We start from the raw sequence: 26,161 nt of genomic DNA on the forward strand, positions 1-26,161 counted from the left end.
ACAGGGGAAAAGTTTGTGAACGGGTTCAGTACCTAACTCACCTCATCTGCATACTCCATCTGTGCACAGAGACGCACTGCAGCCAGGGTGGGAGCTAACTCCCATGGGCGTTGGAGCAGCAAGAGACACTGCAGAAATGTGCCCCTGTGCTGAATGGTTTGTGACTTTCTCCCACGACGGTCATAACACTGATGCTGGCAGGAGTGGGAGAACTAGTGAGCACAGGCTGCTGGGTCTTCTCCCCTGGGTCAGCATGACCTGATCCAAGCAGCATTAGGCAATTCCTGCAACCAGTCACCAGCATTACCCATTGGAGATGCAAGGGCGGGCAGATTTCCTTGGACACGCAGCTCCAGAGCATTACATGTGGACCGTTGCACACACATTACAGCAGGGGACACGTGAGGCATCCTGTATGCCACACGTGGCTTTGTTTGTCCTGCCCTCTGTGATGTAGTTTCTCATGCTTGACTTAACTTGACTTTAGCAAAGCTTTTGATACTGACTGTCTCCCATGGTATTCTTCCCAGCAAGGAAAAAAAGTATGGATTGGATGAATGGACTGTAAGGTGGATAGAAAGCCATCTAGATCATTGGGCTCAGCAGGTAGTGCTCAACAGCTCGATGTCTAGTTGGCTGCCGGTGTCAAGCAGAGTGCCCCAGGGGTCGGTCCTGAGGCCGGTTTTGTTCACCATCTTTATTAATGATCTGGATGATGGGATAGGATGGAAGAATCCCATGTACCACTTTCTGCAGGAAAGGACCTGGGGATTACAGTGGATGAGAAGCTGGCTATGAGTCAGCAGTGCGCCCTTGTTGCCAAGTAGGCTAATGGCATATTGGGCTGCATTAGTAGGAGCATAGCCAGCATATTGAGAAAAGTGATTATTCCCCTCTATTCGACACTGGTGAGGCCACATCTGGAGTACTCATCCAGTTTGGGCCCCCCACTACAGCAAGGATGTGGACAAGCTGGAGAGAGTCGAGCAGAGGACAAAGAAAATGATTAGGGGGCTGGGGCACAAGACATATGAGGAAAGGCTGAGGGAACTGGGCTTATTTAGCCTGCAGAAGAGAAGAATGAGGGGGGATTTGATAGCAGCCTTCAACTACCTGAAAGGGGGTTCCAAAAAGGATGGAGCTCAGCTGTTCTTAGTGGTGGCAGATGGCAGAACAAGGAGCAATGGTCTCAAGTTGCAGTGGGGGAGGTCTAGGTTGGATATTAGGAAAAACTATTTCACTACGAGGGTGGTGAAGCACTGGAATGGGTTACCTAAGTAGGTGATGGAATCTCCATTCTGAGAGGTTTTTAAGGCCCAGCTTGACAAAGCCCTGGCTGGGATGACTTAGTTGGGGTTGGTCCAGCTTTGAGCAGGGGGTTGGACTAGATGACCTCCTGAGGTCTCTTCCAACCCTAATCTTCTATGATTCTGTGCTACTGGTTCTTTGAGGAGGAAATAAGACAATCTGAAAAAACTCCAAACAAATGATAACTTTCCCTCCCCAGTGAAACCCATCCTGGGTCTCTAGGGCTGCCTGTCCTGAAGCAGTTCCAGATTCATGGCCCATTCCCTGAACGCGTATAATCCCTCCGAAAGGACATTTGGGGCTTGCTTGGATAGGTGAGGCACGTGCTGCCCTGCTCTGATGGTCAGATGGGGCCAAGTGCAGGGCTCAGGATTCTTCCCTAAGCCAAAGAAAATACAGTTTGTTTCTTTGGGTGTGGGAGGGAGGGAGGTCAGGGGAAGGAAAAAATGAAACACACCAGCAGCCACAGCATGTGTTTCACTGCACCAGCACTGTGAGTGGTGTTATAGCCATGGGCATACCTAGTCACAGGCCAGTGCCCTGTTGTGCTATTCCTCTAACATAAAGAGGCACATTAGCTATCTGAGTGTCCAATCAATAGCCAGAGCCCACTGGTGGCAGACGCAAATGACACCTCCCTCCTCCCCACATGGACAAAAGGGAGCGCACATGGTGCCGGGAGGGGTTAGCTCTGTCCCCAGGAGCCCGGACTGATGGGGGCAGACTGGGGGCTGGGGGTGGCTGAGGATCAGCCCCACCGCTGGACTCCTGCTGCCAGCCAGCCTCCTCATTGAAGGGGGGTACTGTCACTCCATATGTGACCTCTCAGTCCTCATCCACAAAGGAAACCCGCCCAGTACCTTCGACTGAGGAGCCTGGGAGTTTAAAATCATAATTCTGCTAGGCCTCAAACCCATGGACTCAGCAGAGATGCTGGTTTTGTGTCTCATTAGACCATGTCACCCCCTAACTCTCGTTTATCCTGGGACTGCAGAGGTGTTAATCAGCACTTCATTTGGAATGGTTTCTGATAATGTGGCAATATGCTGGGGATGTGCAGACCTGCCCCGGTGTGCATTGCGTTTGCTTTGGTGCTAAACCAGCGGCTGGGACAACAGAGTGTGATCACAGAGGCCAACCCCCTTCATTACAAAGGCACCTTTGTCACTGGGTGGCTGTGGGACAGGGTGTGGCTGATGGGATTACAAGGTCCGGTGCGCACAGCCCCAGGGTGCTCTGAGTGCCTGGGGACGTTGTATCTGCCGCCCTGCGTCTACGGGGGTTCTGAGGCAGCTGTTCAGGCTGCTTGATTCTGCGCAGTGCAGGTGCTGGGGAAGCCCTGGAGGGGGGCAGTGAAGGGAAGTGCACTAAATTGGGAGGGATTTGTTCCATTGGCCCCTGTGTGTGTCTCTGCGTTCCAGTGAAATACATGAAGGAGATCTCACCGTATTTCAAGAACTCCTCGTCCGGGGCGACCGTCAGCTGGGACCCCTCGCCGGCTGTCTCCCTTCAGAAGCAAGCCTCCCCCATCCTTTCCCTGCGAGACCTCAAGGAAGGGAAGAACATGCCCCTGAAAATGTGCTACGTGTCAAGGAAATGTCTCCCCAATGACCCAGAGAACAGGTAACCCAGCCCGCACCCCCATTCACAGCACTTTCCCACAGACCCCTGGTGCTCTCTGCCCAGGGGACTGTGTCTCACTCGAACCCATGGCAGGGGACTGCCCCTGGCTGGAATAGGGATTGGCAAACTTAGCCCTTGTTTAGACGGTCTCAGGAATAGCTAGGGAGGAGATGGGGGAGTGGACAGATCGTCCCCATACACACACACTTGATGACTGCAGATCTTCAGCTGTTCTCCTGGCAGCCCAACATGGGCCAGTGTGGCCAGGCTGCATGTGCAGTTCCCAGTGAGTCCTGTCCCTTGCCATGCGGGGCCCATACAGCCAGTGGTTCTGGCATCTGGCCTCACCCAGCACTTCAATGTTGTGTGCTACACAGCTGTCCTGGCACACAACTGGCGAGAATCCCACTGAAGTCACTGTAAATCCAGAGTCACTCCTGTGAAGTCAGTGGAGCCAGACTGGTGTAGCTCCGATCTGAGGGAGATCCCAGGGATTGCACTCAAGTGGGACAGTGCCCTTGGCCCCTGGTTTGTCTTGGACGGAGACCCAAGTGTTGCTGTGCTCTAGGCTCTATAGTTTCATTTCTAAAATGCAGCCACTATGGCCACATGCGGCTGTCAAGGGATTTTTCTGTGGCCATGACAGCCTCCTGGGCAGAGATGTGGGGGAGGGGCAAAGCAGTTGACCCTCCCTGCAGAGTCCTCCTGTTGCTCCTGAATGTGCTGCCTTGGTGTTGCCGGTGCCACCAACAGGAGATCAGCACCACGTACTGGGCAGCCTCCTGGAGGCTCCAGGCAGCGCCTCTGCAGACTTGTGGGCCTGGTATGTGTGCTTGCTGGGGGAGGAACCTTCAACTCTGCAGGCAGTTGGTGAGTTCCCAACTCGCCTTCATGGGGGCTGACAGGCTCTGAGGGCAGGCTTTAAGCTCCAGCTTGCTGGGGCTCCAGGAGTGGGCTTTGGGCTTCAGCACCCCTCCGTCCCTGGCTTCAGCCCTGGGGCTCTGGACTTCAGCCTCCCCACTCCCACCCAACCCTGGCTCCAGCCACGGGGCTCCAGTGGCAGGCTCTGGGCCTCAGTCTGGGGCGGTGGGGCTCCTGTTTAGAAAAATGGTCAGCACGGCCTCCAGCAAGAGTTGGTGGCCGTACTCTGAGGCCATCAAACAATTTGTTACAAGAACCCCTAGCAGATGCTTTTCTGTCTGCTCAGCTAATGGGCAGAGACCGGCGTGTGTAGGTCTGGGGTCTCTCTGGGTAACGCCTGAGTGGGGACACCCTTACACAGGATACAGTCCAGGAGAATGAATGTGCTGCTGCCATTACATGGCACACAAATGCACAGCAGAGGGAATGTCATTAGCATGGCCAAGCCAAGGATATTGTGGCCCTGCATCTGCCGGGCTTGTTCCAGACTGCAAAGAAAAATCAAAGAGCACAAATAAACTGTCTCAACCCCCCTTGGAGCATCCCGCCTGCCCAGGGCCACGGGGCTCATGGGAACCCTGGGATCTCACTAGCGAGCGGGTAGGTGGCCCAGTGGTTGAGCTGGTGGCCTCGCACTTGGCAAAGCAAGGTTCAGTGCAAGCCTCTGCCACAGACTCCTTGAGTAAATCCCAGTCATGTTTGCCTTAGTTCCTGCCTGACCGTGAAGTGCTCTGGTGACAGGGGCTGTGCAGGTACATGGGACAGACAGTCTACGACTCAGGGGCCTTTCACACTGGGCTTTAGCTTCAAGCAGCTGCTATTGCCCTAACTGTTGAGTTCTTGGATGTTAGGGGTGGGTAGGAAGCAGCCGGAGCTGTCACTTCCCGATGGCTGGGGGTGAGGCTGGCACTGAGGAGAAGAGCTGCCTGTTGGGAGTGTTCCACTCACATTAGCCCATCTGGCCCAGCCGAGCGCTAGGATCAGGGCTTGAGTCTCTGGGCTGGGCTGGGCTGATTACTCCCAGGGGTTTATTCCTGCTGGACAAGGAGCCAGTGGGAATGTAGGAGAAAATTCAGCATTTTTGCCCTTTTATTGGTCAACATTTTCATCAAATTTGACCCAATTGTCTCCCTGTCCTGCCCTGGCTGAGCAGCCTGACCCAGCTCTGTCAGCTGGGGCTGTTTGCCAGCAGGGTCACTCCCCTGTGTTACACAGGGGAGTGATTGGTCACGTCAGCCATGGCATGTCGAGTCTCCTCTCTGATTGACTTAGTGAGCAGAAAAACAACTCCAAGCAATGAGCCCCTTCGGGCTCACCTTCCTGGGCGGTGTCCCAGGACACCGCATCATCCCCAGTGTGTGACAAAGAACGTGAACCCGCCAGTCAGAGCCACCTCCAAGCGGCTTCTGAATTCACTTGCCGTCTGAGCGAATACAGTCCGTGCTAACGCCAGTCCCTTTTGACTGGGAAAGTGGCCGTGGAAGGATTCCTAGGCCTGTGTCTGGTACAGGTTTAGACTGATTGCTCAGGACCCCTGTGTGCTGCGCTGCTGCCTGACACAAGGCGTGTGGGCAGCAGTAGAATGGGGTGGCTGACTGGTCTGCAGTTTGCATGTATTCCTGCCATCAGTGCAGCCCAGCTAGAGACACCAGCACTTCAGGTAACTGCAAGGCACAGGCTGAAGCCCTGGACTCTGCCAGGAACTGCCAGACAAGCCCAGTTGCCTCCTGCTGCACCAGCTACCTGTGCTCCATCCCGCTGCATGGATCCTGGCCACAAACCAGCCCTGCCTGGGGCTTCTTCTTCGCAGGTACCTGGAAATCTGTTCGGCAGATGGGCGGATTCCCCTCTTCCTGAGAGCGAAAGATGAAGTGACTGCCCAGTCCTGGTTCAACGCCATTCACACCAATGTCAACGCCCTGGTGCCCAGAGTCAAAGAGGAGCTGAGAGCCCTGCTGGCGGCAGCCGGCGTTGCAGGGAGCAAAGAGATTATGCACATCGGCTGGCTCACTGAGCAGGTAGCCCGGCCTTTCGGGTGTGTATGGTCCTTCGGTGCTGAATTGTACTGCTGATAAGAGATTGCACGTGCTTTGCCTCACAGCTCTGGCCAGGCAGCTCAGCCCTTGTCACTAGCATCCTCTGTGCTTCTCACTGTTCTCCCACAGCTGCCAGTGAACTGCAGTCCTGACCTGCAGCCCCCTCCCCTGTTATTCCAGCCCTGGGCCCCTCACAGCTCTGGGGATGCCTTTCACTCCCAACCTGTAGCCCCCTGCTATTCCAGCCCCAGTCCCCTCACAGCTCTGCCAGTGCCCCTCACTCCCAACTCACAGCTCCCTCCTATTCCAGTCACAGGCCCCTCACTGCTCTGCTGATGTCCCTCACTCTCAACCCACAGCCCCCTGCTAGTCCAGTCTCAGGGCCCTCACAGCCCTGCCAATGTCCCTCACTCCTAACCTGCCATCCTGGTATTGCAGTACTGTCCTGTTACTTCAGTAAAGGGTCCTCTACAATGCTCTGCTGATGCACCCAGTGTCTCCTCTCTGATTGACTTAGTGAGCAGAAAAACAACTCCAAGCAATGAGCCCCTTCGGGCTCACCTTCCTGGGCGGTGTCCCAGGACGCCGCATCATCCCCAGTGTGTGACAAAGAACGTGAACCCACCAGTCAGAGCCACCTCCAAGCGGCTTCTGAATTCACTTGCCGTCTGAGCGAATACAGTCCGTGCTAACGCAAAAATGCTGGGCTGCTGATGCCACATGCCCTGTTATTCCACTCTTAGGGCACTGCACAGGTAGTCAGATGCATTTGGGGATTGTGGCTGCTTTCCTCGAAGCATCTTGTTAGTGCGGGAGACAAGGCTTGTGCCAGCCAGTGCTACCGAGTTCAGTGGTATTGGATGGCAGGAAGGATCATGCCCAGTGACAGGCTCCATGCATCAGTGGTGTAATCCGGGGTGGCCGTCTGCAGCATATTGGACTAACAGGATGTGCTCAATGGCACTAAGCCAGAGGGAATGGTTTGTGATGTCAGGGGGTCTGGCAGGAGGCGGATCTGGCAGGAGGTGGATATCAGAGTGGAGACACTAATGGACTGTTCTGGAACAGCACCTCCTACAGCTTTGCTATGCTGAGGGGCTCAGTTCACTGCATACAGATGGTGGTTCTCTCCAGAGCGGTCCTGCGGGGGGCCATGGTGGGAACAGCATTGCCTGGCAAGGGCTGGGAGCCCGAACTCCTGGGTTTTTTTTTCTGGCTGTGCCACAGAGTCACCATGTAATCCTGGGCAAGTCTTTGCACTTCAGTTTTGAGACTAGAAAGGTGAGTGGAGGGCCTGACTCTAATCTCAGTTACACTGGGCGGAGACAGGCATCACTCCTCTATCCAGCACCTATCTCAGGCTCTGCAGAGTGAGCCACAGAGCGCTTCCTCCTTGCAGCAGGTAAGGGATTGGCCTTGTTTGGCAGGTGGGGGAAGCGAGAGTGGAGATGAAATACCTTGTCCAAGGTCATAGGCGTCCAGGGCTCGGTCCTTCAGGACATGCTGCCTCTTGGAGGCCCCATGCTGCCCTGGAAAGCTGCCCGCCATAAGGTCAGACTGGCCCTTGCCTCTCGGTGACATGGCGCTCTTGCAAGCGCAAGGGGTTGTTATTCCCTGCTCTTCGGCAGCTGCGCCTCTAGCTGCTTTCGATCGGGGAGGAGCCATGTAGCCCTCATGCTGGCCAGGATCTGCCGAGTTTACACAGAATCCCGTTTTCTAACACAAGGTTCATTGTTGTTTGAACGTCTGGGCAGGGAGGCTGCTGAGCCGGATCCTCGTCACCCCGCTGGGTGCTCGCCCGAGGCCAGCGCGGGGAGAGAGGGAAAGGAGGTGGTTCTCGTGCTGCTGCAGGAGTTTAATCTGAACCCAGTCATTCTGGGGCATGAGGCAGGGAGGAGGTGGCCTGGTGCTCAGAGCAGGAGGGGGCGTGGAGAAGAGCCCTGTTGCAGCTGGATCCACTGCGAGGCCCAGTCCCCAGTGGAGGGGGCACATCTGCTGCAGGGCTGGTGGAGGGTGGCACCAGCAGACATTGTGCGGTGGCTTAAGTGAGCTCGTGCCTCTCCGTCTGTGCCCTGGCAGATGGACGTGTTCACGTCATCAAGACCACTGCAGCCGTGGGCCCGACTGGGACCCCAATCGGTGTCTCAGAGAGAGAAGCCAAGCAATGGCCAGGCCCTGGAGCTGGAGCAGGCCAACACTGAGGTAGCTTGGCAGGAAGGTCCATGCTCTAGGACTTCTGTGGGTCCAGAGAGAGTTTGGCTTCTCTGGCCTGCCAGTCCCCAGCCCAGCAAGCCTGACAGACCCCACCATCACGGCTGCACTCCCTGCTTGGAGGGAGGTTTGCTGGGTTCCAGTTTGGTCTCATGTTCCTTGCTTGGCTCAGGCAGCGCGGCGGGATGGAGGCATTTGCTGACCTCTCGCCTCATCGATTCTGACACTTCCCTGCCCCTGTCCTGGCTCTGAGAAATGCCCTTTCCACTCGCTTAACACTAGCCACCTAGCCCTGGCTTGGGGCACTGCCCCTTCAGTGGGGAGTTGTGGGAAACAGTCTGTCCCCTCATCCCTGCCCCCGCTTCCAGCACTCCTTGACCAGCGGGCTCCCTCCCTTCCATTCCCCTGTGCCCACTCTGTACAGCCTCACCCCACTCACAACAAGGGTTCTTCTGGTGAGGGGGAAAGGAGCTCTCCTCTGAAGACGCCCTCTGCTCTGGGGCCCACTTAATCACATGCCCTCTGTTTTCCAGCTCCCCGGTGACGGGACGAAGAACATCCTCACCATCCTCACGGAGAAGGATCTTCTGTTCTACAGCAGCCTCCCACAGACCAGGGATGCCCTGAATAAGCCAACCCACAGCTACCCTCTCATCGCCACCAGGTGCCGTGAGCCAGCTGGCAGCACTGCCTCGCGCTGTAGTGGATTGGTGCTAGCCAAGCAACATGTGCTGGGACAAAGCCCCAGGCAGCCACCAGCCAGCAAACTCTTGCTTTCATCTAGCACCTTTCATCACTAGATCTCTATGCTCAGGCAGTGCTATTAGTCCCATTTTCCAGATGGGGAAACCGAGGCAGAAAGTGGTGAAGTGACTTGCCCAGGTCATGCAGCTGGCCAGTGGCAGAACCACCACCTCTGCTCCTCACCCGGTCCATCACTGGAGCTATTTTGCTCCACATAAGTGACAGATTTGTCAGCAACAAAGGGGTTGGTTGTCTCCATGGCAACACCACAACCAGTTAGGCCTGGAGTGGCTCAGCGCTGGGAGGGGTGAGTTTGTGGATGGGCCGAGTGTGTTCATGGGGGCTTCAGGCATGGCCAGTGGATCTGGCCACAGAGCCCTGGAGCCGTGATCCTTGGGCTCTGTGTCATGGATCAGTCTGAATGGCCACAGTAAGTGGGACTGGCCAGGTCTTGCTTGAAGGTCCAGATTCAGACAAGGCCTGAACAGCAAAGCAAAGTGGAGCAGAGACCTGGGTTTGGGTCCGGTGTGAAACCATCAAGGGATGACCCAGACTGTGGCCATTAGTGGGCCATGCTAGAACTGGTTAGTGCCAATGAAGCAGGGTTAACTAGCGCCGTTGTGAATCTAGGGGGACCCTTCCCAGATGTGTGTGTTGGAGGTAGGTGGTCAGATCTTCATAGTGTTTGGCATTGAGCTCCTGTTCTGGCAGCTGTGTGCAGGCTGGGGCAGCTGTCAGTGTCTGACACTTTGCTGGTGGCAGATCAGTTCCGCAGGATGGTGCAGCGTGACAGCCTGGATTATCAGCTGATCCCTTCTGTGCCAGAGAGCCCACCAGGGCTTAGGCAGCTGGGAGACCAGGCAGCAAAGGTCACTGTCCCGCTTTGGGATCCCTGCATCTCCCACAGGCCTCCTGGGATCTCCCCTCTCTCCCCCCTGCAGAGGAGGGCTGGGAGCAGCTAGTGGGGCTCATTTGAGCACGACTCGAGACACTGCCCCCTCTGCAGGTGGCATCACTTCCCACTCCCTCACAGCCAGGAAGCCTCAGCTGGACGCCTGGGATAGATGTCTGCGTAACCTTCAGGGCACCAGCCGGCTCCCCATTCCTCTGTGCAGCCACACGGGGCATTCACCAGCTAGGAGCCTGCATGCCTGCGCAGCAGCACCCACATGGCATTGCAGGAACATCTCTACAGGGTTCCAGAGCCCAGTGGGCAACAAGATCCATGTGACTTGCAACCAGCGCTCCAAAATCTGCCCTCACCCCTGGTGCAGTGGGTTTGCCTGACACCACTTTCCCAAGGTTATGCTGCTCCCTGCTGGCCAGGGACTGAAAACACTGGCAAGGAGAGCACAGGTTTACAGGCCAATGGAAAGATTCCTAAGCAGGAATATTGGCCCAGATCCATTGATATCAGTGGAAGTTAGGAGCCTAAATACCTTTTAGGATCTGGGCCATTCTCCCTAGAGTAAAATGATGCAGTCTCTCAACCCCCCGAGTCAGCTCCCAGGATAATGGCTCCCTGCTAGCGCGAGTCCTTCCCTGCAGATATGGTATCGCCGAAATGAGCTAAAGCACAGAGCACGACAAGGCCTTGGTAACGCTCTGCAGTCCACTGTGCGTGGAGTCTCCTTGGTGCTGCCAGAATGAGTGAGAATCGTTTCTACCGGGAGCTGTGTTCTCCCTCCAGGGGCTGTTAGCCTAGGGCAGTGGTTCTCTAACTTTTGTACTGGTGACCCTTTTCACATAGCAAGCCTCTGTGTGCGACCCCCTTCTAAATTAAAGACACTTTTTATATATTTAACACCATTATAAATGGTGGAGGCAAAGCGGGGTTTGAGGTGGAGGCTGACAGCTTGCGACCCCCCTTGGAATAACCTTGCGACCTCCTGAGGGGTCCTGACCCTGAGTTTGAGAACCCCTGGCCTAGGGAGCCATAAACAAATCTTCATTTCCTGCCTAAAACATTCCCAGCCTGGGCGCTTGGAGGTGGAAGGGGAGGGGTACCAGAGTGACCCTGGGCTTGAGTGTCTTGGAGAGCGAGTGAGAAAAAAGAACAGAAAATCATTATCGGACTCCAAGGGAGAGAAGCAAAGTGTCCCCCCCCGAGTGGCTGTGTAATGGGGCACTCAGGGCTTGGAACAGGGGATAGAACAAACCCAGCAGGGTTAGGAGCAGGAAATGGTACCAGAGGGACAGCCATGAGAAATGGTGCATCTTAGACCTCTTCCCCTGGTCTACACTCGGTAACATCGGCCTCGGCCGCACCTGCCTTTTTTTTTAACTACAGTAACTCCACACTTAACGTTGTAGTTCTGTTCCTGAAAAATGTGACTTTAAGCGAAACGATGTTAAGCGAATCTAATTTCCCAATAAGGATTAATGTAAATGAGGGAGTTAGGTTCCAGGGAATTTTTTTTTTGCCAGACAAAAGGCATTATGTCCATTTTAAACAATTTTAACAAGCAATTTAATACAGGTACCGACTTTGCCAGGGGCGGGGGGGCTCAAGCCTTGGTCTACCCACTCTACCCCTTCCCCCAAGCCTCCACCCTTAACCTGACTCTTCTCCCCCTTTACTCTGCACACCATGTCCTCACTCCTCCCCTCCTTCCCCCCTCAGTCTCCTGAACACCACAAACCAGCTGATTGCTGCGGGCAGAAGGCAGGGGAGGGAGGGGGAAGGCGCTGGTCCACCGGCGACCAGGGGGCACTGAGGGGAGCTGATAAGGGGGCTGCCAGCCCACCCTGATACAAGTTGTGCAATGTTGTCTTATACAGTCACTGCTCTTCTGCAGAATCCTGCAAGCTGTGGACAAAGCAGGCGGCCAATCAACATTATAGGGGAGCATTGCACAACTTTAAACGAGCATGTTCTGTAATGGAGCAGGGACGTAACATCGAAACAACGTTAAGCGAGAGAACATTAAGTGGGGAGTTAGTGTACCTGCCACAAAAAATGTTTCCTCCCAAACATGGAATTTCCTCCCCAGTGTCAGCAGGTGACATTCCCTCATGGGCCAGTGAGAGTGTTACAATCCAGTATCTCCTGTGCCACTAGAGCTGTCTCTCGCTGGAGAGAGAGGAATTCCCCCGTGCAGAAGGATCCAGGCCTTGGTTCTGAGCCCAGTAGATGAGATGGCAGGCATGAAATGTGCATCACGTGACTTCTCGACAAGCTACTTCCGCTTGTTTGGAGCGGTGTGTGACATGTAAGAGGAGTTATGTTCCTCTCCCAGTGAGAATTGTGCAGTAGAACTCACAACCACAAGGGTAACCTGGCTTTATACAAGTGGAGAAGTGCCAGACGCAGCGGGGACAGTGACCTGTTTTGTACACTCGCCACGTAAAATGTTCCCAGATGGCTTCTCTATGAAGTAAGTTGCTGTTTCACTTCCTCCCACCAGCAAGAACAGCTCATCGAACTCACACTCACGCATGGTTTCACTGAGTAATGCAGCCATTCCAATGTGATGCTGACGGCAGAAGACCTTCATAGACCCTGGCGCATATACTCTGTGGTCTGTATGCTGGAGATGAGCCTGAGAGTGAAGAATTCAGAGTTAGATTTATCTCTTAACGCTTCCGTCACCTTCTAGAGTTCAGGGCTGTTTGGGTTCCTGGATTCCCCACTGCAAAAGGCCAGGAGAATTCAGACCAGTGGGTCAGGCTCATTTTGTGTAGGCAAAACTTTCCCCTGGTTAGTAAGGACACCTTAGACAATGAAATCTGATAGACCGACAAGCTTATTTCCTTTTTCACTTTCCACCATTGATGCTGTTGCTTGCACGTTTTGCAGTGAGACTAGACCTGGCACTGTCCCTGTCTGTATCTAGTCAGCGTTGCTCTCAGGCATTCGCACCACGGCTGTTGTTTGGGAATGCAGCCAGGGAATTAAGGCGGGCCAGGGTTTTGAAAGGGGACTAGTGATTTAACTGTCCATCTTTTGCCAAGTCAAAGGGGCCTGATTCTCAGAAACTGAACACGCCCCCTCGGCGGTCAGACCACTACATGTAAAAAAAATCAAAGCACATCTCTGACATTTGTTAAAAGTGCTGCTCGTTTTAAGGTTTGCGAAACCCTCGCTCTTTATTAGGGATTCTGCATCTGGGGCATAAGCCATTGCTCAGGGTTGCCACTTGGCCATAAAGGTTCCTGGAATTTCAGTTCATGATTCCACATTTCTGAAATGCAGCCAAATGGAATGACTGTGAGGGTGTCTGGGTGGGACAGAGGCAAGTGCCCCCCAGAGAGGAGCGCTCATGGGGTACTAGGGGCCGGGAGAAGTCAGCCCCTGTGTGTCTCAGCAATACTCTAGTAACGGGGTCTGGTGTGGAAAGAGACGTACATGGTGCTGCAGTGGCCTCTGCTGGCAAATGTCTCGTATTGCAGGGACAATGAAAATGGGTGGAATCTGAAACCATTTGAAAAGGGAGCCCCAAACCTAAGCAAGCCTGGATCATGTGCTTGAAGGGCTCTGTTTGCATAGAGTTACAGTGCCAGTGCCCCACTGCATCCCAGGGAGACAGAGCCTGTGTGCATATCCCAGCGGAGAGCAGCCGGGTATTGTTACAGACAACTTTGCAGTGTGGAATAGAAGGGGCTGAAGGTCCCCCCTACTCCCAAGACATTCTAGGCCTCATGCCTTTTGCAAACCCACTCGCATGTGAATCGTATTTCATTCATTCACCATACAAACCTCAGCCAACCCAGGCTGGTGCTGGATGGAACCAAGGTATGGAAACCCAGACGCCAGCTCCAGCAGGGGCCAGCAGGACGAGCTCAGCTGCTGGGCTGGTAGTCAGGACACCTGCATTTCCTCCCAGGCTCTGCCCCAGACACCCTGTCCTGTCCCTTCTCAGAGGGCAATGGGAGGGGTTGTTCGTTGCCATGTGTAAAGTGCTTTGAGATCCTAGGTGGAAGGTGCTAGAGAAGGACAGGGCATCGTGAACTGTCATGAGCGAATCCAGATTACGTTTCAGATTCCACCTGGTGTGAAGCAGAGCAAGGAAACCACCAGCATGAAGGGTGGAAGAGCCCTGCCACCTTACCGAGAGTGTCTGTACTTCTGGCCCCCATGAGTGCAGTGTCCGAGCACCTGCCAGTCAGTCACATGGGCCCCACTCACATTTACCAACGGGGAATTGAGTAAGCAGTGGCAGAGAAGATCTGCAGCTGAGGCTAGCATTCTAACCTCTAGGCCACGCTTCCTGGACAGGTGATGGTGCTCTCCCCATTGCACTAGCGGACAGTGGTGCTGGGGGTTCTTTGTAACATGGCATTTCATGCTGACCAGTCTTCTGCTCACCTTCTGTAGGCTTGTGCACTCCGGCCCATCCAAGGGTTCCCACCTCTATGACTCAGAACTCTCCTTCGCCTTGCGGACGGGAACCAAGAAGGGAGTGGAAACCCACCTGTTCAGCGTGGAGACACACCGGGACCTGGCGATGTGGACGCGAATGCTGGTGGATGGCTGTCACAGTGCGGCCGAGTTCACGCAGGAAGTCTCAGCGGGTCAGGAACTGGGGAGGCCGTGGGAGGCGAGTGTCAGGAGGGGGGAGGGAGGGAGGCAGAGACTTGCCTGCAAGGGTCAGGCAGTGGCGAGAGGGAGGCCAGACCCCCCCAAAGGCAGCACTGTGCCCATTCTCACAAGGATCCTCTCCTCGCCAGCTGCTGGGGCTCAGTGTCAGAGTCTCCTGAGTGAGTAGCATGGGGCACTGGCCTCCCCCCATTGGGAGTTGCTGGTGTCATGAATAGTGATATTCTGTGGGGTGAAGGAGGTGCCAAATACCATAGCACAAGGGGGATGGCCAGTGGGCAGTGGTATACATGGCAATGGGTACCTGGCAGGGAGCGAGTGGGGGGATCTGAAGGGAGGGACACGGGTGGGAGTAACACTCCTCAGGGAATGCCGAAGTCTGGTGCTATAACACAGAGAATATTTGATGACCAGGCTGGGAAGAGCCTGCCAGTTTCAGCTCAGGAGCTGGGCACCGTGCAGCAAGCACTCAGCCCTATGTGGGCATCCATGGCGAACCACAGGGCAGCTTGCTGCCTGCCCTGCCCAGGTCTAGTCAGATATGTGCAGACAATTCCTCCAGGCCCCCTGGTCTCTGAGATAATCAAGCGCAGTCAAGGCTGCCCCAGGCTGAATCCAGCCACAGCCCTGCCCAAGTGGGATTTGCTGGGGGAAGAAGATGGGATGTGAAAGTGTCCAGCTGACAGGGTGGCAAAGCAGTGCTCGGGACAGAGGCAAGAGAGAGCCCTGAGGAGGAAGCTGGCTGGGGCAGGCGCGTTTCAGAGTTGGCTCTGGCTGATGGAGTTGTAACTTTGCCATACATGGTGGGCCATGTCTGCCGCCTGGCTCCACACAGGGCAATGGAGCTGTGCCACTCCCCAGCAGCGGAGGCTCTTGGTTTCACCCCACATCAGGGTATATTAAGTGATATCAGCTTCACTTTGCTGTGAGTTTTGGGGGCAGTTTGCCCAGCGGGAAGCCAGTGAGAGACAATGTCCCATGTACCCTTCAGGGCCGTGTTTCACCTGGCTCTCACCACTGAGTGAGGTTCCAACCCCAGCTGCCCCAAAGTGCCCTGTAATGAGTAGCAGCTCCAGGCCCTGCACCCACAGGGCTGCAGGAGCAGAGGAGACATCAGGGGGAAAGACAGCACTGAGCCTGGGTGATGCCATTTTGCTCTGGTCTCTTTCAGCCTGCACATGGAATGGTCGGGACTGCACCTTGTCCATCCACATCGACAAGGGCTTCACCATCTTCACCACGGAGCCCGGCATCAGCAGGACCATCCTGCTGCAGCAGCCCTTCGAGAAGCTGCAGATGTCCTCTGATGACGGGGCCAAGATGCTCTACCTGGACTTCGGCAGCGCAGAGGGAGAGATTGTGCGTTGGCTTGGTGCTTTGCTCGCTTGCTGAGATCGCCTGATGCATGCTCCCTCCGGGACCCCCAGGAGGAGGAGGGTGGGGTGGGTGGAGGGTGGGTCCTCTGACAAGGGGTCATGGGAATGTGACTCCATCTCAGAAGGCAGGCGCTGCTCAGGCAATGGGCAATGCGGGATCCTCGCACCCTTTGAAGAAAAGATAAACCAGGCTGGTAGCATTCAGGGCTGTCAGTGCCTCCACCAGGCACAGAGTGCAGCAAGGGGAGCAGATACTGAGTGGGCTCAGGGGCAGAGGGATGGGTGGTCAGACCCATGTTATATCTAGAAAGAGATGAAAGGAATGAGGAATGGATCCTGGGCTGGAGTTTTGTTCCTTTAAAACGTTGCTCTGTGTGGGTTCTGATGGGGGCATGTCCTGTCGGACAGGGCAGCAGGTGAGGGCAGCATGCGGCTTAGAGGAATGGTGCTGGGACAGTAAGCAGGCTGCTGCCAGATACCTCCGTAGGCTTTGGCTCCCCATGCCTGGGTTCGTTGCTCTGAAACAAGGCAGGCGGTGTCATTTCTAGCCCTGCTGGGTGTACACATGCGCGCTCCAAGCGAGGTGGCACACTAACCATAGTCATGGCAGGCCAGGTTCACTAGCCCAAGCGTCATCCTATTGGTGACCCCATGCACGCACTCGAGGGGCTCCCCACCCTGCTGCTGCAGCTACACTACAGCTCACTCAGACCTCAGCTGGAAATCACACCTCCAGCTCCAGTGTAGATGTGTAATTTCAGACCCTTTCCTCCCACCCCACATTAATAGCCAATAGCAAATGGCACCAGCCAGCCCTGTTCACAGTCTCACCCAGATGCTTCGATGGGTATGTCTACACTGGAATTAAAAACCTGCATCCTGCTCGTGGGGCTTGGGCTAAGGGGCTATCTCATTGCAGTGTAGATGTTCGGGCTCGGGCTGGAGGCCAGGCTTTGTGAGGTAGGAGGGTCCCGGGATAGGCCTACGTCTGCACCCCAGTTAAACAGCCCTGCAGCACAAGCCCTATGAGCCTGGGTCAGCTTGCATGGGCCGGCCACGAGTTTTTAATTGCAGTGAGTCTGAGCAGTGGCGTAGCCAGGTTCTATGTGTAGGGGGAGCAAACATAAAAAAGGTGCCCCCTTTGGCTCCTCCTCTGGCCACACCCCCCTTGGCTCCTCCTGTTCTCCCCCCAGATTAACCCCGGATCCCAGCTCAGGACTCTTGCAGGCTTCCTGGCGGTGCGGATACCCCCATCCCCCTGTGGTCCCAGGATAGTATCTCCTGCCCAGCCCACTCTGCAGGTGTCCCCCGCCAGCTACGCCGCCCGGCCTCACCCGCGGGGTTCTGTCCCTCCTGCCCTGGGCTCCAGGCTCCTGTGCTGTGCCAGGGCCCCCTGTCCAGACAGCATGGCCTGCACCCCTGCCCTGCGGGCCCAGCCTCAGGGAGCCTCTCGCCCGGATCCTCCAGTGCCCCACTCACCCTCCGTCCTGCGCCGCCACCTGTCCCCAGCTGATCCCGGCACCGTGCTGCGGGCGGATCCTGGCTCTGGCTCCGGCTCGTGAGTCGCTGGCTGAGCCTCGCTCCATGGCGCTGCTGGGCCAGGCCAGGCTGGGCCCTGACCCTCCAGTTGCTGTCTGGGGGAAATGCCAGCCCGGATCCACAAGCTCGCCCCAATCCCAGTGCTCAGTGCATTCCACACGGGGCTCACCAGCCACGCGGCCTTAAAGGCACAGGGGCCCTTTTGCCTCCCCCCACCTGCCCACCGCAATGGGATGCGGGGGCTGCGGAATATTTCACTGAGCCATGAGCTGCTACCAGGAGATTCTGCTGCTGCCACAGTAGCAAGGGGCGGGGAACGCTTGGTTGCCGAGCCCTGAGCCACCGCAGGAGGTGGCTGCAGCGATGTTGGGGCTGCGCTGAGCATGGGGCGCGATGGCCAAGGAGCCAGCCCCCTCGCTCCTCTGGCCGCGCCTGCTGCCCCCTCCCCCATGGCTCCTCTGGCCGTGCTGCCCCCAGCACTGGCCCGGCAGATGCTGCTTTTGGAAAATGTGCTGAATGAAAGTGGCTGCTTCCCCTGCACCCCGCTAGCTATGCTACTAAGTCTGAGCTCTCCTCTCCCCTGGGAGACAGCGTCTGGGGAGGGTGGTGAAGCAGCTAAAGAGGCATCCCCGTTCCTGGGCTCTCGCCCCGCCAATGTGACTTCATGGCACGTTTCACCCTCAGCCCCCACCTGCAAAGTGGAGGCTGAGAGGGCTGAGCAGAGCACTGACCATTGCAAATATTCCCCTTTATTACAGCAACTGGACCTTCACTCCTGCCCCAAAACCATCGTCTTCATTATCCACTCATTCCTATCTGCCAAAGTGACCCGGCTCGGGCTGCTGGCATAGGGGCCTGAGAAGGATCGAGAGAGAGAATTCGAACCCCACAAGATCTATGCACTATGGCGATTCCCTCTTGGCCAATGCCAAACAAAAGCCATTCAGACAAGATGCGAATGACTGGGTAACACAGCCACAGCCAAGGAAAACCACTCAATGTCCAGGACACCCGACATAATCCCTGCCACTGCCAGGTCTGCCTCCTGCCAGCAACAAGACAGAAGGCTCTGCTCCCCGCCCGCTTGTAGTGGGCGTTCTCTGCAGCGTTGCTCAAGAACTAATGACATTCCCACTTTGACAACAGCACTCGAAACAAGCTTGAAAAAAACCCAGGCAAGACAAAACACCCCCCCAGATACACTCACTCTAGTGCCTTGTGAGATGATATTTTCTGTACAAAGAATCAGTTTGTATCAATGTTTTATATTTATAGAGCTTGGTTCTAAAGGCTCCCCATATTTTAAACTCCCTTTATCATAAAAAGAAGCTGTAGATAGATACTTAAACAAACATCTCTGTTCCCCAGAGGCCCATTTTGGAAACAACTGGTCTGGAGACCTGAGCCAACTTTGTATTCTTTTGACCGATGTGAACTAGAGAGTATGAAGTATATTTGCTGATTTATTCAACTCTATAACTAGTAAGAAGAGCCATAATTTAACCCTCCTTTTTATTCATTAGATTTGGATGGTTCTTTTTCTTTTGCTAACTCCCAGCCCCTTGATAATTTTATTTTTTGGTTTAATTTTTTGCGGCGGAGGGGCTGTCAGGTAGGGAGCAGGAAAACAATTTGTTTTATGAACCAAAAGTTCATGCATGAAAATCTTTTTTTTCTTTTGTGAAATAAACATCACAAACAATGCCATACAATATTTGTTTCCTGATTTATGCTGAGTAGTAGCAATCCTGTATTTCAAGTCACAAGTGGTCTGATGCTTTGATTTAATTTTGCCAAAGGCTGGTGCGAACAGGAGCCAGAAGGACTGTGAGGTTCTGACTGGAGAGGATGGAAATAATAGGAGAAAGTTCTGCAATAACATCATTGACTTTTTTCTATTTGGAGGGGGTCAGACTTTGAAATTCTAGCAACGTTCATTGAAATTCAAAACATTTCAGCTTGCTCTAGATCTGATAGGAAGAGAAATGTCAGCAGAGGGGACATTTCCGATGTTAACGTTACTGGTGCTATTTAGGATTTGGGAAGAAGGATTAGTTGCTCTGATTGTATTGTAAGTGCTGTGCTCTGCTAATCTTTCTCTCAGGCTTTGGCCCCATGGACCTTGCCCAGACCTTTTCTTTATGGGCAAATGTGGGTTTTGTAATTAATAGCTGCAGCTCTTCTATTTTGGGCAGACTTCTTGTCCAGCCTGCCAAGCCAAGTGGTGTCAGACGTGGCCGTCCTTGGATGGGAGAACCCTGGAGAGCACCCAGGTGCTGTTAGTGGCTCCTTACATGATGTCCTTGTCTCTGAACCAGCGGCTCATCATAGTGTTTGGGTGTGCTGGAGGCATTGTCTGTTGCCTGTGACGAGAGAAGTGGTTCACCTGACCAAAGAAGGGAAGAGCATCTTCCTACCTTAAGCTGTGTATCAGCACGTGCTGTTAAACAGCACTGTTTTGCTCCAGGGACAGCACACACGCACACACCTCTCTCTCTCTCTTTCCTTTACATAGGACTCTGGAACAACATTTCAGGCCACAACCTGCTTTGAAATGTAAACTATCTCCACACCGCATGTGCAGCACTAGATCCACCGAACATCCCATCCCAGATTGGGGCATTGCATTTAAGTATTGAATTCATTTGTTGTTGTTATTCATTTCAGATTCTAGAACTAATTCAGCTTCTTTCTCAGCTAGTGCCTGCCTTTGTTCCCTTCATTATTTATTGCCAACTATGATGATTATGTGTGTGAAAAGAGAGGGCACTCCACGAGCACTGGCCCTGTTGCCGCTGATGCTGATGGTAGCACTGCCCCTCAGAGCAGTCTCAATGCTTTATGGTTAATTACAGATATCACGTATGTCACAGAGGCAGAGGTAGCACATCTTGTGGTGCAGAGGGACTGGGAGCCAGGGTCCCTGGTTTGCATTCCTGCTCTGCCTCTGATCTGCTGTTTGACGCAGGTCAATTCACGTAACCTCTGTGTGACAAGGTGCACCTGACCCTTAATGGCCCCTGCTCAAGGCTTTGTGGTCCTATTAGACCCTGCCCCAAGAAAGGAGCAGGGAAGGTGGGTCCTCCAAGCCTGCCTAGAGAGGCTGCATGGAAGCAGCAAATCAGAGCCCAGCAGGCTCAGATGAAAGGAGCTGCAGGGCTGAGCAGGTCAGTTTCTGGCTGGGACCAGCAGGGTGAGGATGGGTGCCTGCCCTGTTCCCCCCACCCCGCCCCTGCCCACTCCACTGCATTTACTTGTGCTGGGAGAATGGGGACCTGAAAACTTTAAGGCTAAGGGGTGAAGATAAGAGGAGCAGGTGGGCAGAGGCCCCAAAAGTAGCAGCAGAGGATTACAGGGAGCCTGGAGCATTGGCAGGCTGGGCTCCCCCACTGTCTGAGTGGCCTAATCCTGAGAAGGGGACCAGGCATGTTTTGAAGCCCAAGAAAATGACGGGATCTAAAGGGCCCAGAGATGGGGCTGAAGACTCCGGGGAGGGTAGGCAGTTTGGTGAACTCTTTGCTACACTGGAAGGGCTTTGTTCTGACTGTGACTTGACTGGAGGGCCTAGTCATTGAACAGCTGCCAAGTGAGGTCAGCAACTTACAGAGGGATGCAGAGAGTGGGGAAAAGCTCGCAGTACTTCACCCAGCCACTAGGAGGCACTCAAGGTGAGTGTACCCCATCATGCTCTTCTTTCCCAATTTGTAAAATGAAAATTAGAATTGTGATGCTTCCTTGATTCATAAGATGCTTTGAAATCCTTCTAGGAAAAAAAACACTTGGGTGGTGGTTTATTTTAATGCTTTTGTGAGCAAAGACATCAGGAAGGAGCTGTGGAGTTCTGGTCCATATGTGCAAATGGCCTCCAAAAGTGCAGTAAACATTATCCCTTACACTTTGTAATCCAAGACCTTCTGCTTTTCCAGTCTCTGATTTATAAAAGTCAAACAAGGCAGTGGTGGATCTCACATTGTTTTGCAAAGTAGCATTATAATTCCAATGCCAGAGGTGAGGCTAAGATACACAGTGGGGAAGTGACTCACCCAAAGTTACACACAGGTTAGTGTCAGGAATAGAGCCGTGGTTTTCTGTGTCCTCAGCCCATGCTGTAGTCACTTGGGCATGCTGCTCCTTAGGGTAAAAACCTCTAAAACAGTAAACTTTCAGTCTAACATTAACCTGAACTTTTAGTAAATCATGTCCACTCTGCAAAAAACAAATGACACTGGGTCAGAATTACAGCTGATCAGGATTTTTCAATGGAACATTTTTTTCCACTGAACAATTCCAATTTGTCAAAACCAAAACTGTTTGTGGGAAGGGCTTGGTGTCAACAGATCTCCCTACTCAAAAGTTTAAAAACTGTCAGCGTCCCATTTCACATTTTCAAAATGAAAATTTTCAGTGTTTTGGTTCAAAGTGACTTTTTTTCATTTTGAAATTCAACTTAATTTGTACTAAAAATGTGACAGGTTGAAATCAAAATGAAACATTTCAAACTGAGCCAAACTGAATTTTTTATTTTGGATTTGTTTGTTGGTGAAAACTTTCACGATTTTGCCGTTTCATCCCAATGCAGAACAGGTCACTTTGCCCTCTCACAATTCTGGGTTGCACTTGATTTCCAGCATCTCCCAGTCAATGCTCTACAGCTGTGCTGCCTTGACAAGCTTTATCAGCTGTCTCTGTTATTCAGATGTGCTGTGTATAGGGTGCTTGATCACTGTCTAATCACTGCAATGCTGCTGCTGCTGAACCTTGTCACTGACATGCATCTGTCGCCATCAAGACATCCACCTTCTACAATGGCTCATGGGCCCATAACCAGGCCATTGAGCTGGCAGCCCCAGATTTACAAGCTGTGGATTTAAAAGAGGCCTCAATCAGTTCTGTGCTGGTAATTTTGCCCTTACTGTCAACTTAGGGGCAAATATTGACGTCGTTTAAAATAATGGAGTGGCTGATCTATGGGCACAATCAGGCACCGAGCTACCTCAGTACCAGTTTTTGCACACACAGAATCAGAGGTTGGCTTTAAAAACACAGCCCGGAAGGATTACATCTCAAGTCTTTAGACCTGGGCCTTAAACATTTAGTTTTGTGCTGAGTCCGGGGGCCACAGCCTTGCTCAGGCAGAAGCAGCATCTGGTCCTTTTTTGACATGCAGCCGGACTGGCTGAAGGCCGCATGAGGCCCCTGGGTGCATTGTCTCTAACCATTCCAGCAGCTGGGGAGGTGGAGGGATGATCAGCCCTCCTGACTTAAGCTTGTTTTCAAGGGGCTGTTGTTGGTTGGCTCCTGTCTTCGTTGCTGAGGAAGGGCTCCAGGATCCTGACTGGCTGTCTGCAGTGAAAGGATCTAGAACAATCCCAATCAGATGCTGCGAGGCTCATGTGCTGAGCTTTATCTTCCAGTAACACCCACCTTGATTGATAGAAGCCAGCAGCTTAATGCTTGGCTCAAAACCACCTTAATGCTGAAAGCAGGGAACTCCTTTCACAGCCCGGTGCCCCAGCCCTGATGGGGGTTTCAGTACACGCAGCCACAAAGGAGAAGCAGGGCTGCCAGGCAGGGTCTGAGCAGTGAGTGCCGCTTCAGGTCTCTCCATCATGCTGGCTCCCTCCGTGCTTTGGAGAGGGAGGCGTTTTTTGGCAAGGGTTGTTGCCCTCTTCCTGCCTCCAGCTGTGCAGAAGAAGGATCTACGAGGCTCCGTTAAGGACCAGGATGGGGAGTTTTCTCCCGGCCCATTTCCAGCAGAGGCGTTTTTGTGCTCTGAGCTTCACTCCTGTGGATGCCCTTAATGTCAGTATGAACAACTTGTTTGGAGGAAGTGTTGTCTAGTGGTCCGAGCAAGGGCTCCAGCTCCAGCCCCCAACTGAAGTCACAGGACAGGGGCACAGGATCCTGGTTGCAAAGTCAGACCCAGTTGCAGGCCAGCAAAAGTGTCCTGGTTCTAGCCCTGGCTCCAGCCCAGCTGCAGTCACAGAGGGGTGGCCCACAGACCTGTCTTCAGCCACTGGCAGGTGAAGCAAACTAAGTCACAGAGGTCTGGAATCAGTGTCTCATGGCCCCCCTGACTAAATTAGACTTAGTTGTAATCCATATTTAAACATACAGATTTATTTGTACACTAAACAAACAACAGGGGTAAAGGTTTTTTATTCAGTTAATAAATCAACTTCCCAATTTGCAGATCTCTCAGACATGCCAGGAGTCTAGCACTTCTTGGATGACTTTGTCATAGTCATGACTTGCTTCTGGGCAATCACAAAGCTGTAGAAGTCCTTGCATCTCATCCAGAAATTCATTTTGACAAGGGTTTCACTCCGTACCAATCTATGCTGCTTCTATTTCAGACATCAGTCCATGCACCTTTCGTGATTGAAAATACACGCTCTGTGTACACGTTGCTTACTGGTATACTTGTTGCTGACACCAGGGGTGCCCAAGGCAAACAACAGTGATTCGTGCCCGGAGTGCTTCAGCGCCAATGAACACACCAGGGGGAGAAGCAAGCAGAGTTTATTTGAGATCTCAAAGTGATGCTGGGAGACTAGTATGCCTCAAATCCAGCCCAGCTAAAACAAGCAGTCTGTTCCTTTATATCCATGAGAACTTTTCTCGCTGACTAGCAAGCCCCCGTTTCCCCTCCCTCTTCTGTCCGGCTGCAGCATTCTTTTCTCACACACTTCTTTGTCTTCCCCCTCCCTCTCCTCCTCCTTCCTCCCCCTGTAGCACTTAACGTAAGCGCAGGTGCATTAAGTAAACTTGGCCGAAGCAGCTCGTTAGTAAGTTTTCCTTCTGCAAGTTATCTTGTCCTTCTGCTAAAGGTGCACAGGCCTCATTATTTCTGCTTTAGACCATTTAGAACTGTTGCAACTGATAACGGCTGTTACACCAGGCCTTTTAGGTCGATTAAAGTTTAAACATGGAAGGACTCTTGCTCATCTGAGGCCTAAACAGGGAGACTTTATATCCTTATTACCTTTTACCTTTTAAGTTACGTTAGGGTTATGCTTAGTGACACCAACATACTGAGCACGTATGACACCAGCTTTGTCATGTTCAGGAATTCAGTGCTACCGTCCTTGTTTCTCAGCACTTGAGACCAGAATTTCCCAACTGAGTAGTGTCTAGGCTCCAACTTGGAGTCAATGTCTTTGATGACACAGTACTCATCATAAAGCTGATCAAGATCCACTGTTTTCTGGAGGTTTACAGCTATCATGGCCACAGACAGATCCTTGTACTCGAATGCCCTATTGACTTTGATATTCAAGCACTGGGTATTGAACAAGTAGCCAGTTGCTGAAAAATCAAACCATTTCTCCAAATATAAGATTGACACATCATAAAATTTCATGAAATCTTTCTGGAGACATGCAGCAGTGACAGGCTGTCATAAGGTATAATTCCCAAATCTGAACCTTAGCGTCCAAAATTTGGGTACCTGCATGAATCCTCTAAGCTTAATTACCAGCTTAGATCCTGTAGCACTGCCACCAACCAGGAATTCCAGTGCCTGGTACACTTTGGTCTCCCCAAAACCTTCCCTAGGGACCCCAAGACTCAGATGCCTTGAGTCTCACAACAAAGGGAAATAACCCACTTCCCTTCCCCCATCTTTACCTCCTCCCAGGCTTCCCCTCCCTGGGTTACCCTGGAAGATTACTGTACTTAAACTCCTTGAATTACAAAACAGAGAGGACAATTCACCTTCCCCCCTCCTTCTTTTTCCCCCTCCCAGTCTTTCCCTGAGAGAGACAATAATCGCTGGCACAGAGATTCCTATCCCTTGAGCCTCAACTAGAAAAGAAAATCAAACAGGTCTTAAAAAGAAAGCTTTTAATAAAAAAGAAAGAAAAGACATAAAAATCATCTCTGTAATCAAGATGAAATATTACAGGGTCTGTTAACTTATAAAAATGAATAACAAGCCTTATTCAGAAAAATACAATTTAAACATTTCCAGAAAACTACACACTTGCAAATACAGAAACAATGTAAAAACCTATATTGTTTTTCTATCTGTATACAACTTGGAAACGAAGATTAGAATGAGCCTGGAGATAGTGGTGATCACCTCAAGACCTAGAGAGCACACAGACACAGAACAAAGGACCCACACCCAAAACTTCCCTCCCTTGAGATTTGAAAGTATCTTGTTTCCTGATTGGTCCTCTGGTCAGGTGTTGTTTGTTACCCCTTTCCAGGTGAAAGAGACATTAACCCTTAGCTATCTGTTTATGACACAGGCAGCATCTCAGTTAATGCATTTTTAACTCTGGAGCCAAAGAATTTGTCATTCTTCTGTTGCTGAAGTTTAATTCTCAGAGTATTCATTATGACATACACTTCACATGCTGTCATACTCTCATTTTCCAAACAGAGCACAGTATCATTGAAGATTTTCAGGACATTCTGGAGGAAAAACAGATGAACCTCGTTCATCATTTTCCATGTCTGAGTACAGCATCCATTGAGATTTTGGGCACTTCTCATTGCCCAGAGAAACAAAGTAGCATTTAACAGCCTGCCACTTTACAAGCCTGTTTACAGCTGGGAAAAGACTCAACCAGCGCGTCAGAACATGGTGCAGAAAAGTGGCATGCTCCATATCCGCAAAGTCAAACATATCCTTCAATGCTGCTACTCTCTTAGCAGAACTGCTGAAATGATTGAACGTCTTAATCATCAGAGTCTCAGTGTCAACTTGTAGGGTATTGCTAGCATGTTTCACGGCATTGTGCACAACATGGGCAGGGCACTTTACAAGCAAGATATGTTAGTTTTGGTTTTTTACATACTGGTACACTGATTGTCACTTTCCATAATTCACGTTTGCATTATCAGCACGGTAGGAA

At 52.6% G+C, this 26,161-nt stretch overlaps 1 protein-coding gene across 3 annotated transcripts in view; it reads left to right on the forward strand.

Annotated features, from left to right (window-relative positions):
• The window catches only part of SNTA1 (syntrophin alpha 1), a 77,478-nt gene extending 58,469 nt beyond the window's left edge, over positions 1-19,009 (forward strand). For 2 of the 3 annotated variants that reach the window (XM_075072320.1, XM_032793333.2), the window contains exons 3-8: positions 2,730-2,931; positions 5,663-5,870; positions 8,633-8,763; positions 14,161-14,383; positions 15,554-15,741; positions 18,056-19,009. In XM_075072320.1, coding sequence (XP_074928421.1) covers positions 2,730-2,931; positions 5,663-5,870; positions 8,633-8,763; positions 14,161-14,383; positions 15,554-15,741; positions 18,056-18,125 — 1,022 coding nt within the window. In that variant the 3' untranslated portion in view covers positions 18,126-19,009. The remainder of the gene's footprint in view (positions 1-2,729; positions 2,932-5,662; positions 5,871-8,632; positions 8,764-14,160; positions 14,384-15,553; positions 15,742-18,055) is intronic. The other variant, XM_032793334.2, reaches the window with a different exon arrangement.
• The last annotated feature ends 7,152 nt before the right edge of the window (positions 19,010-26,161 follow it).

The sequence above is a fragment of the Chelonoidis abingdonii genome, chromosome 14 (genome assembly GCF_003597395.2).
Source record: "Chelonoidis abingdonii isolate Lonesome George chromosome 14, CheloAbing_2.0, whole genome shotgun sequence".
In the NCBI taxonomy this organism is placed as follows: Eukaryota; Metazoa; Chordata; order Testudines; family Testudinidae; genus Chelonoidis; species Chelonoidis abingdonii.